Source organism: Erythrolamprus reginae, chromosome 6 (assembly GCF_031021105.1).
Source record: "Erythrolamprus reginae isolate rEryReg1 chromosome 6, rEryReg1.hap1, whole genome shotgun sequence".
Classification (NCBI taxonomy): domain Eukaryota; kingdom Metazoa; phylum Chordata; class Lepidosauria; order Squamata; family Dipsadidae; genus Erythrolamprus; species Erythrolamprus reginae.
The window spans coordinates 92,970,272-92,983,288 of NC_091955.1; the positions used below are offsets into that span (position 1 = coordinate 92,970,272).

General features: G+C 42.6%; 1 protein-coding gene across 2 annotated transcripts in view; it reads right to left on the reverse strand.

Moving 5' to 3' along the window:
* The window catches only part of TAF3 (TATA-box binding protein associated factor 3), a 209,748-nt gene that overhangs the window by 17,088 nt on the left and 179,643 nt on the right, over nucleotides 1-13,017 (reverse strand). For both annotated transcript variants that reach the window (XM_070754443.1, XM_070754442.1), the window contains exon 5: nucleotides 589-853. In XM_070754443.1, the coding sequence (XP_070610544.1) occupies nucleotides 589-853 (265 nt within the window). The remainder of the gene's footprint in view (nucleotides 1-588; nucleotides 854-13,017) is intronic.

Sequence of the window (13,017 nt, forward strand, 5' to 3'; positions counted from 1 at the left end):
TACTCACAACTTACTAAAAAAGAACCTTTCTGCCGCTAGTTGTTGGGTTGTTTTCTTCTGATAATATCATTTTATTCTTCTGATAATATCACTTTATTCTCACCCCTGAGTTCAACCTGGTTCATATTGTAGGTAAAATGCTGGTGGCTTTTATTAATGATTTTGTAAGGGAAGAAAATTAAAGTGTATTGGCACCAAACAGAAACTTGGTATCAGGTCTTCTCCTTTGTAAGCACTCAATATTTAAGAATTTCATTGGAGAAAATGTTCTACCTGTGGAAGGTCACAAATACCTAAGTACCAAGCTGTAATCTATTCTATTCTGTTATGTTCTATTCTGTTCTCTTCTCTTCTCTATAAAGATTCTATTCTGTTCTGTTCTATTCTATTCTAAATAATATTCTGTTATATTCTATTCTATTCTAAATAAAGATTCTATTCTGTTCTATTCTATTCGGAAACTTTTATTTTACGGTGCTTAAAAGACTCTGGGTCTCCTGCTGGTATTAAGGATTGAATGAAAACATTTAAGGAATCCAGAAGATGAGATGATGACATATTTTCAACGAAACAATTAAGGCCACCTACCACGTAATTACTGACGGTCTCTGTCACAACACTTCGAACGGGGACTTTGGAGCTTCCCATGGTGGGTGGTGCAGGGGAGGACGGTGGTATCAGAGCCGGAGCAAGGGGAACTGTAGGGAGTGGGTTGACCACCGAAGGAGGAGGAGGTGGAGGGTTGACATGGACAAGAGCTGGTGCTGGGGAAGGCGGCGGTGGTGGTGTTTTGGGTCGAACCAGGAGAGGTAACGGTTTAGGCTCCGTTGTGGGCATCACTTTGCTGATGACACTGTTGGACAAAAACAGAAAGAGTGGACATAGCATTAGACAATTCATTCAATCAACCAAAAATTATGCCGTTAAACGGGGGAGGAAAAGATGTAGTTCTGTTCACAAAGGACAAAAGTAGTAGCAGAGGTTCCTAACCACGTTGGAGAGAATGACAGAAGGAAACCAAAGTTACATCAAATTTTTATATGGGTGATCCTCGACTTACAACCACAACTGAGCCCAAAATTTAGGCTGCTAAGTGAACCAGATTCACGTAGCGACCCCGGTACTAACTGAACAGTGGTGGCGATTCACTTAACAATTGCGGCAAGGAAGGTCGTAATATGGGGCAAAGCTCACTTAACAATGGTCTCGCTCAGGCAACAGACATTTTGGGTTCCAAGCGACATTGTTTGGCTGATGGGACCTGGAGAAGGCCAACTCTGTGGGACCTAATCGGTCGCTGGGACTCATACGGCAGAAGGCGGTCCCCAAAGTAATCTGGCCCAATGTCATGTAGGAAAATGTCCTTCCTGTTAGTAACTACTTTATCTTCAATCGCAACAACACCAGAGCATGTAATAGATTTAAACTAAATGTCAACCGCTCTAAACTAGACTGTAAAAAATACGACTTCAGCACTAGAGTAATAAATGTCTGCAATGCACTACCTGACTGTGGTTTCTACTCCTAACCCCCAAACTTTTAACCTTATATTATATACAATTGACCTCTCCCCAGTGGTAGGCAAAAAGCCGGAACGCTAAATTGCACCTGATGCCACGGCTCGTAAGTTCTTGTGGGACCAGCGCGATTTTGCTGCTGTACCTGTGGACGTAGCAAAATTGCACCCATGTTTCAGTGAGGTTTTACCTGCAGCTCCGTGTGCTACCTCCACAGGTGCAGCAGCAAAATCGCACTGGTCCTGCAAGAACCTACGAGCCGCGGCGGTGAGCACAATTTAGCGTTCCGGCTCGTAGCCCATCACTGCCTCTCCCCCTTTCTAAGAGGTCTGTAAGGGGCGTGCATAAGCGTACCACTGTGCCTACTGTTCCTGTCCTACTGTCTTTTTTTATCATTATTTTTTATCATTACTTTCTAATGTTATGTTTATACAAATTACCATTTGACGTTTGACAAATAAAATAAATAAAATAAAATAAAATAAAATATTTGGAACCCTTACACCAAAAGCTGATAGAGGGTTTCGATTCCCTTCGAACCTCTCAAAGGATAGCCCTTCACCCAACTAGGCAGTTTAGTCAACTCAGCAAGTTGCTTCTATATCAGGGGTGTCAAACTAGGGATGGGCTTCAAAAATTTAGCAAGGGGTCCTCTGCCCAGTTGCTGAGTGGGCGTGGCCAGAGGAAGCATGGCCTTGTCCACGGGCAAGCAAAGTTGGCTCTTCTATGACTTTTGGACTTCAACTCCCAGAATTCTTGAGCTAGCATGATTTGCTCAGGAATTCTAGGAGTTGAAGTCCACATGTCATAGAAGAGCCAACTTTGCCTACCCTTGGCCTAGTCGGTCTCTTGCATCATGGGGGGGCGGGGATGTCCCCTCCCAAGGTTACGGAGGCTTTTCTCGAGACTCAGAGAGGGGACCGCCTTCTGCCGCACGAATCCCAGCGACCAATTAGGTCCCACAGACTGGGCCTTCTCTGGGTCCCGTCAACTAAACAATGTCGTTTGGTGGGACCCAGGGGAAGAGCCTTCTCTGTGGTGGCCCCCGCCCTCTGGAACCAACTCCCCCCTGAGATTAGAATAGCCCCCACCCTTCTTGCCTTTCGTAAGCTTCTTAAAACCCACCTCTGTCGTCAGGCATGGGGGAACTGAGATATTCTTTCCCCCTAGGCTTCTACAATTTATGTATGGTATGTTTGTATGTATGATTGGTTTTAAAATAAGAGTTTTTAGCTGCTTTAGTATTGGATTGTCGCATGTTGCTTTTACCACCGTTGTTAGCCGCCCCGAGTTTATGGAGAGGGGCGGCATACAAATCCAATAAATAAATAAATAAAAACAGCTTCCCCAGGCTCTGGTGGCCCTCTGGAGTCTGGAAACGGGCCCATTTCTGCCCTTCCTGAACTTCCAGTAGTCTTGCTTCTCTGAGCTTACTGTTTCGCTTGGAGAACAAACCGCTGCCAAAATCTCTCAAACCTGAGCTGCAGGTATTTCCTATTATTTCAAAACAGCCACTCTTGTGTTATTGTTTTATTCTGATGACGAGGAAAGCAATAACCCTTAATTAGGGTAAATAATATTATGCAGGATATATATTGTGCTCAGCAGGCGACTATTAATTGCTGCCTTCTTTATAATATAAAGCAGGATTGCATTGCAATATATAAACAGAGCAGCTCGATTCGATGGGCTAGCATGGAATCTATTAAGAGTGGTAGGCCCAGCAGTTACCTTTAAATGCGCAACTGAAAAAGAAAAGGAAAGAAAAGGGAAGGGAAAAGAAAGGAAGGAATAGAAAGGAAACGAAAGGAAAAAGAATCTTGGGGGTTGTAGTCCCCACATTTTTGGAGAACGGCAGATCAAAAAACAATGCTTTGGAGAAAGAGAAGGGAGTTCTCGCTTTATATCAACAATGGAGCCCGAAATATCTGTTGCTAAGCAAGACAGCTAAAGTGGTTAAGACTATCACTACAGTGGTTAAATTAGTAACACAGTTTTTTAAAAGTGAATTTGGCTTCCCCATCGGCTTTGCTTGTCAAAAGGGAGCCAATGGGGATCACGTGCTCCCAGAACACTGCCCTGTCCCAAGGGGTCCGAATGTTTTTTTAAAATAAATTTTATTGAAAGTCTTAAAAATATGTGTGTGTGTGTATGTATATATATATATATATATATGTAGATTGTTCTGAGTTTGGGTTTTGCCCTGTGTAATATTTTCAGTGTGTATGCGATGTTTCGGTGAAATCACATTCACCATCATCAGGCTGAAGTTGTAAGCTTCGTGCTGCTGTAGATTTCACCGAAACGCCGCATAGACACTCAAAATATTACATGGGGCAAAACCCGAACTCAGAACAATCTACATACATGTACAGTGGTACCTCAAGATACGAACCCCTCGTCTTACGAACAACTCGTGATACGAACCCGGGGTTCAGAAAAATTTTGCCTCTTCTTACGAACTTTTTTTGAGTTATGAACCGGTGTTCGGAGACTGCTGGGAAGCCGCGCGGCTGTTTTAAAAGGTGACAGCCGGGCGGCGGGGCTTCCCAGAAGCCTCCCGAAAGCCGGTTCGTAACTCGAAAAAAGTTCGTAAGAAGAGGCAAAATTTTTCTGAACCCCGGGTTCGGTTCGGGAGGTTGCTGGGAAGCCCCCCAGCCCGGCTGTCACCTTTTAAAACAGCCGCGCCGCTTCCCAGCTGTCTCCTGAAGCCGAACGCCAAAGCCGAACTTCCGTGTTCGGCGTTCGGAGACAGCTGGGAAGCCGCGCGGCTGTTTTAAAAGGTTGCAGCCGGCCTGGGGGGCTTCCCAGCACCCCCGAACCCGGGTTCGGGGGGGTGCTGGGAAGCCCCCCAGGCCGGCTGTCACCTTTTAAAACAGCCGCGCGGCTTCCCAGCAGTCGCCGAAAGCTGGTTTTTTGCGGGGGGTTTTTGGTTGCACGGATTAATTGACTTTACATTGTTTCCTATGGGAAACAATGTTTCGTCTTACGAACCTTTCGTCTTACGAACCTCCTCCTTGCACCAATTAAGTTCGTATCATGAGGTATTACTGTACCCGTGAAAATCTACGAAAACAAATATGTATGTATGTATGTATGTATGTATGTATGTATGTATGTATGTATATAATATCAAAACTGCAATGCATAGGTTACACAGCTATAGCAAAAAACTACATAAACAATCAGCACACACAAAAAAGAAAAATAACCCAAATAAAAAAAGAAAAAAAAGTTTCAAAAAAGAGGAATATCCTATTTCTCTCCTAATTATCTTACTTTTGAAGTAAATCATTTTATATCTTATGCAGTTGTTCATATCATTTAACATGTTAAAGTTCTCATAATTGATGTACAGTAATGAATTACAATTAATTATGATTAGTAACAAAATTGTTAAATTTAGATATTTTAGACTATAAGCAATTCACTCCACATTTATATAATAAACAGTCTTCAATTCCACATTTCTCCATCTATCACACATTTTTGTCTAGACATGTTTCTTCCTATCATTTATACCATTTGTCCCAAACTTTATAATAGTCTGTTTCTTCTTTTTCTTTTATTCACATTGTTAGTCTATTCATTTCAGGTCCGAATTTTGATCGCAGAGATGCTGCAGTGATCGTGGAGTGTGAAAAATGGGCCTAAATCACTTTTCTCAGCGCTGGGTAACTTCGAAGGGTCACGAAGCTTCCCTTCAACATTGCAAGTGAATTTGGTTTGTGTGTGATGGTAGCTTCAGTGCAACAAGCTGGAGAATTTTAAAAGAAGCTCCAACTCGCAAGACAATCGTGGATGTTTATTCACCTGTTGGGAAACGTTTTATTTTTCTATGATGATCTAATTAGCATCTTGATTGAGTTTGTCTACACAGCGCAGCCTTAGCTTGGGAGTGGAAAGAAGGATTCGGGATGAACGTAAGAAAAACAGGAAGATGTTCAGAGCCATCATTTCAGCTACTAATTGGCGTTTCTCTTCAACTGCGGATTCCCCCAAAGGACAAACTAAAACCAGGCTAGAAAAGACTGGACAGTTATGGGTTGGACTAGAAGACCTCACAGGCCCCCTTCCAACTCTAGTTATCCCGCAGTTATAGTACTGAGCTTTTAAAAAAGGGGAGAAAATTCTCAAACCCTGTTTACTGTGGGCTTTGGAAGGACAATCGCCTTAAAAGCCAACATTTGCTTTGGGGGGAAGTAAGCAGAGGGACGTAGTGGCTCAGTGGATAAGATGCTGAGCTTGTCGATCAGAAAGGTTGGCAATTCGGCGGTTCGAGTCCCTAGCCCTATGTAACGGAGTGAACTCCCGTTACCTGCCCCAGCTTCTGCCAAACCAGCAGTTCAAAAGCATGTAAAACATCCAAGTAGAAAAATAGGGATCACCTTTGGTGTTCTGTGGGCCTTTGGCGTTTCGTAATGCGGACCAAATAACATAGAAACATAGAAGATTGACGGCAGAAAAAGACCTCCTGGTCCATCTAGTCTGCCCTTATACCATTTCCTGTATTTTATCTTAGGATGGATATGATGGATAGACTCGGAGCGGCTCACAACAACGATATACAGTACAAATCCAATGATTAAAAAGAAAACAATTAAAACCCTTAATATAAAAACAATCCTACATCCCAAACAAACCATACATAAAGCAGGACGGCCAAAGGGAATCAATTTCCCCAAGCCTGACAGCAGAGGTGGGCTTTTAGGAGTTTGCGAAAGCAAGGAGAGTTTGGGCAGTCCTAATCTCTGGGGGAATTAATTCCAGAGGGCTGGGGCCACCACAAAGAAGGCTCTTCTCCTGGGCCCCCTGAAGGACAGTGCCCCTCCACTCCCAACCGCTCCAGCCGGCGCAGAAGGATACCATGGTCATTGATGTCGTAATCTGAGGGCTACCTGTATTTAATCCCCATCTATGTCCTGCTTCTGTTCTCTAATCCTAAACATCCATAATCTCGTCTCCTCACAGCCTCCATGACTGACAAGGCCCCGTCTGAAATGTTTATTTAGAGCATGTGGCCTAGTTATCTCAGGTATCCTTTCCCCAATCTCACTGCCACTCCCTTCAGCTAATAATGTTCTCCAGGAGAAGGTGCAGAAACTGCCTTGCCTTGCGCCACTCGGCTGCGGATGGGGTAATTTCCAAGAGGGGTGGCAGCCTTATCATCCTATCTGAAGGCAGGAGATGACAGGTGGCAATGCATGGCAGATAAATCAAAGTCGAATCCTTTTCATTATTGGAGTACTGTGTTCAGTTCTGGAGACCTCACCTACAAAAAGATATTGACAAAATTGAACGGGTCCAAAGACGGGCTACAAGAATGGTGGAAGGTCTTAAGCATAAAACGTATCAGGAAAGACTTCATGAACTCAATCTGTATAGTCTGGAGGACAGAAGGAAAAGGGGGGACATGATTGAAACATTTAAATATGTTAAAGGGTTAAATAACGTCCAGGAGGGAAGTGTTTTTAATAGGAAAGTGAACACAAGAACAAGGGGACACAATCTGAAGTTAGTTGGGGGAATGATCAAAGGCAACATGAGAAAATATTATTTTACTGAAAGAGGAGTAGATCCTTGGAACAAACTTCCAGCAGACGTGGTTGGTAAATCCACAGTAACTGAATTTAAACATGCCTGGGATAAACATATATCCATTGTAAGATAAAATACAGGAAATAGTATACGGGCAGACTAGATGGACCATGAGGTCTTTTTCTGCCGTCAGTCTTCTATGTTTCTATGTTATTTCTGTTTGCTTCTGCATCCAATCCGGAGACTGACCATTTCTCCCTTGCAGAGCGACCCTTGTGTAGACGAACTTCCAAGACTAATTTATAAACTTAGGTCAAAAAATAAACAAATTACCAGCTACGGAGAGATAGTCATAGGAAAAAGACTTCGCGGAAGACTTTCACAACAAGACACAGCAAGGTGACACCTGTCAAGCAGACCTAGAAATACAGCCTTCTTCTCTTGTATATACAGTAATACCTCGTCTTACGAACTTAATTGGTTCCGGAAGTAGGTTCGTAAGGCGAAAAGTTCATAAGACGAAACATTGTTTCCCATAGGAAACAATGTAAAAGCGATTAATGCGTGCAAAAAGGGGGAAAAAATCGCAAAATGGTGCTCCAGATCGGCCGAAAACGCCGCTGCCGATCGCAAAAACGGCGCTCTGCCGAGCAGCGGCGCCCAACTGTAACCCTCTGAAACAGCTGGGCACTTCTTGGCAGCCTCTGGAACTGGAACCGGAACCTCCAGGTTCGGCGTTCGGGAGAACGCTGAGAAGCCCCCCGGCTGTTTCAGAAGGTGACAGCCGGGCAGCGGTGCTTCTCGGCAGCCTCCCGAACCCGAAAAGTTCGGGTTCAGGTTCGGGTGAACACCGAGAAGCCCCCTGGCTGTTTTAAAAGGTGACAGCCGGGCGGCGGCGCCCAGCTGAGCGCCATTCTGCGATCTGCGGTGGGTTCGTAAGCCAAAAAATGTTCGTAAGAAGAGGCAAAAAATTTCCGAACCCCGGGTTCGTATCACGAGGGTTTCATATCACGAAGGGTTCGTATCACGAGGTACCACTGTATATATAATTCTCTGCCTTACAAGGCAGAAGCTGCCGGATCAAATTCCAGTAAGGGTATGGCTAGCTGATGAGGCCAGAACAAGACCAAAATAGCGCTATCCTAGTCTCCCTTAATTTTAAAAAATCAGCAAAAACATGTGATACATACAGAACATAGTGTGTTGGCTATGAATAAATTAACTGCCTTGAAATGGCCCAGGGTTGGGCTTAGAGGCAAAAAAGGAGCTGTGACGTTCTTTCAATATACCAGGGTAATCCAACAGAAAGAACATATAGCCCCTCCCTGGTACAAAGCTGAAGGGATCAGATCTGGTGGCCTAGAGGTTAATTCTCTGCCTTACAAGGCAGAAGCTACCGGATCAAATCCCAGTAAGGGTATGGCTAGCTGATGAAGCCAGAACAAGGCTGAAATAGCGCTATCCTAGTCTCCCTTAATTTTAAAAATTCAGTAAAAACATGTGATATATATATATATATGGCGGATTAAAATAATGTCTTGTCCTATCTAAAGAAGCATCATGGTTCAAAGAAAGAGATACACTGAGTTCTGACCTAGCTGGCTGAAGGACAGCAATAGCCATAGAAATACATTTCGATTTCTTGACGGCAGCAAGATTTGTAACTGCTCAATATTGGAAAAATGATGAAAATAATATAATTTTTTAAAAAAAATAGAATGTGCAGAAATGGATAGGTTGACATTGAAGATAAAGAATAATGAGGATACAAATATTTTTAACATGGGATTTGTTTTATCAATGGTTATCATGTCATTTTGGCGTTGCTGTAACTTTGAAGGGTCACTAAAAGAAGTGTTGTTCTTGCATATTTTTCTTTTGAACTTTGTTACATTTTGTAAACATATACATATAATTGTTCTACTCTTAATGTTATTTTACAATAGATAATATACTTATATTTTATACTATTATGCTGAATATTTGTATACTTAGAAGTTGTACTCTTCTATATACAGTACTATTATACTTTATACATTTCTCTCTATATATATTTACAAAATGTGCTTCATATACAAGAATGTACAATGCAGAACTACTTACTGTATTTATTATTTTTTATAAATGAAAAATTAATAAACTTTATTTAAAATAAGTGTTGTGAGTCTGCAATTTTAAAAACAAAAATAAGGGCTTCAGAAAAACTGAATTTCTGATTCCTTAGTCAGTGACAGAGGCCAATCCTTCTCCCTTTAAAAGAAATAAGTAAAATCTTTTGAGCATGGGAATTCCTCAAAAGTCACAAACTTTTCAAATTTTTTTAAAGAATAAAAATTACTAGTCCCACACTAAAGGTGCTCAAAGCCATATGATCACAGATTAATTTCTCCACATGTTGCTTTGCCTGGCAGTGTTTTTTTTTTCTTTCTTTTCCAAAACCAGGATTATATCCTTCATTAAGAGATAAAAAATAAATTAAGGGTTCATTTTTTTCTTTTCTCCCTCCCAACATCCCAGAAAGAAGAAGTCTGTGAGAAAACCCTCGGAGCCATGCTGGGATGAATCTTCCCTCAACCACATCAACCTAAACTTTAAAAAGTACCACGCACCACTCCCTTTCCAAAAGATGAAATGGGTAAGACAGTATTTCTCAACCTCAGCAAGTTTTAAGGTGTATGGACCAATTCCTAGAAGTCTCCACCCAGCACAGCATAGAATTCTGGGAGTTGAAGTCCACCCAGTATAAAACTGACTGGGGAACAGCTATGCTGAGGAATTCTGGGAGTTGAAGTCCACCCAGTATAAAACTGACTGGGGAACAGCTATGCTGAGGAATTCTGGGAGTTGAAGTCCACCCAGTATAAAACTGACTGGGGAATAGCTATGCTGAGGAATTCTGGGAGTTGAAGTCCACCCAGTATAAAACAGACTGGGGAACAGCTATGCTGAGGAATTCTGGGAGTTGAAGTCCACCCAGTATAAAACAGACTGGGGAACAGCTATGCTGAGGAAGTCTGGGAGTTGAAGTCCACCCAGTATAAAACTGACTGGGGAACAGCTATGCTGAGGAATTATGGGAGTTGAAGTCCACCCAGTATAAAACTGACTGGAAAACAGCTATGCTGGGGAATTCTGGGAGTTGAAGTCCACCCAGTATAAAACTGACTGGGTAACAGCTATGCTGGGGAATTCTGGGAGTTGAAGTCCACCCAGTATAAAACTGACTGGGGAACAGCTATGCTGGGGAATTCTGGGAGTTGAAGTCCACCCAGTATAAAACTGACTGGGGAACAGCTATGTTGGGGAATTCTGGGAATTGAAGTCCACCCAGTATAAAACTGAGTGGGGAACAGCTATGCTGGGGGATTCTGGGAGTTCAAGTCCACCCAGTTTAAAACTGATTGGGAAATAGCTATGCTGGGGAATTCTGGGAATTGAAGTCCACCCAGTTTAAAAATGAGTGGGGAACAGCTATGCTGAGGAATTCTGGAAGTTGAAGTCCAATTAGCTTAGCATTGCTAAGATTCAAAAATATTGCTACAGTGTCTTTTCCAGGCATTTTGCAGCTGCAATTCCCACAATTCTGCAACCATACCAACTGTAAAACATGGAGCTGGGGAATGCCAGCTATTGGAATCCCCTATCGGAATCCCCTGTACCAGTTGAGGAATTCTGGGAATTGAAGTCCACCCGGCCTCAAATTGCTGAGCTTGAAAAACACTGGGTTAATATTATCGTGAGAAGCTCCAGAGCTGAAAAATCCTGTTTTATTTGTTGCTTGCTCCCCTCCCAAAATCATACAACTCGAGAAAAAAAGCTGTATACAGGTAGGTCCTCGACCTACAACAGTTTTGTTTGGTGACCGTTCAAAGTTGCAACGGCATTGAAAAAAGTGACTTGTGGCCATTTTTCATGTTTACAACTGCCGCAGCATTCCCAATGGCCGTGCGATCAAAATTCACATGTTGGGTGTATCAGGAAAGACTTCATGAACTCAATCTGTATAGTCTGGAGGACAGAAGGAAAAGGGGGGACATGATCGAAACATTTAAATATGTCAAAGGGTTAAATAAGGTTCAGGAGGGAAGTCTTTTTAATAGGAAAGTGAACACAAGAACAAGGGGGCACAATCTGAAGTTAGTTGGGGGAAAGATCAAAAGCAACATGAGAAAATATTATTTCACTGAAAGAGTAGTAGATCCTTGGAACAAACTTCCAGCAGACGTGGTTGGTAAATCCACAGTAACTGAATTTAAACATGCCTGGGATAAACATAGATCCATCCTAAGGTAAAACACAGGAAATAGTATAAAGGCAGACTAGATGGATCATGAGGTCTTTTTCTGCCATCAGTCTTCTATGTTTCTTTGGGCAACTGACTCAAATTTATGATGTTTGCAGTGTTGAGGACTGCCTGCAAGTTGTAAAACGGCCAGGTTCACCCAGATGTTTCCAAAAGGACCCAAAACCGAGCAGTTTAACGACAAGTGGATCGAATGAAAACCTAACCACAGACATGAAATTCTGATGTTCACGCTTTGCATGTTGTAGGTACTGTATTTTTTGGAGTATAAGAAGCACCTTTACCTCCCTCAAAAGAGGGTGGAAATGTCAGTGCGTCTTCCCCACCCCTAAAGAGCCGGGATGGCGCAGCAGGTAGAGTGCTATACTGCAGGCCACTGAAGCTGACGGTAGATCTGTAGGCCAGCGGTTCAAATCTCACCACCGGCTCAAGCTTGACTCAGCCTTCCATCCTTCCGAGGTGTAAAATGAGGGCCCGGATTGTGGGGCCAATATGCTGGCTCTGTTAAAAAGAGCTATTGCTAACATGTTGTAAGCCGCCCTGAGTCTAAGGAGAAGGGCGGCATAAAAATATTGAATAAATAAATACTGTACACCAAATACAACCATTTTTGGCCTTCTGGAGCCCCGCCTCTGCATCCCATTTTTGCAAAAAATGGACCACGCAGAAGGTTCGGGAGGATTGCAGAGTGCTCCTGGGATCCAGGGAGGACAAAAAAATTTATTTTTATTTTTACTTACCACTTTGAAATTTTGGTGTGTCTCATACACCGGTGCGTCTGAAAAAATACGGTAATTCTATTCTCACACTACAAGGAAAGCCTGGCACGCTTCTGATACGTGGATCCTTGATTCAGCCCCAGAAGAGGATCATGTGACCCTCATTTATTTCAATGTAACAATGGGAAAATTGGAGAAGTTGCCTGAAGTTCTCCACCCTGTCTGGAGCTGTAATTTCATCTAAGTGGCCTAGTTCTGCAATTAAAACACCATCGCCAATGGCACAGAAAATCCCAAGAGTGTTTTTCCTCCCAAGAAATTCAACACAATACGCTTAAAAAAAAAAGAATAAATTAATTTAATTTTTTTTAAAAGTCACTTTTTAAAAAAGCTTTGGAAGTTTCTATTCTGTACGGTTCTCCCAACCTCGCCTTCGCGGAGCAAGAGCGTGTTCTCCCAGTCACCCCTGAGTAGGTAAAGTTACTCGGGTTGTGGCGGCTTGCAAGCTGCACAAGCTGCTACACGCTGCACCTGAGGTTCAGCACACCCCCAAGAGGAGAAATAATTCCCTATCTTTGAATGCAATTATATTTGATTTCAATCTCATCCTGGCTGGCGAGAAAGTGCCTAACCTTATTTAAAATGAAAGAGAACGGAGCAAGGGAAATACATCTTCCACACTTTTTCTGCCCACCCTTTTTCCAAAAAGAAAGAAAGAAAGAAGGAGGGAGGGAAGGAAGGGAGAGAGAGAGCAAGAAAGAAAGAAAGAAAGAAGAAAAGGAAAGAAAGGGAAGAAAGAAAAAGGGAAGAAGGAAGAGAGAGAGAGAGAAAGAAAGAGAAATAAAGAAAAGAAAGGAAAGACAGAAGGAAAAAGAAAGGAAGAAAAGAAAGAAAGAGGGAGAAAGGGAGGGAGGAAAGGGAGAATGAGAGAGAAAGGAAA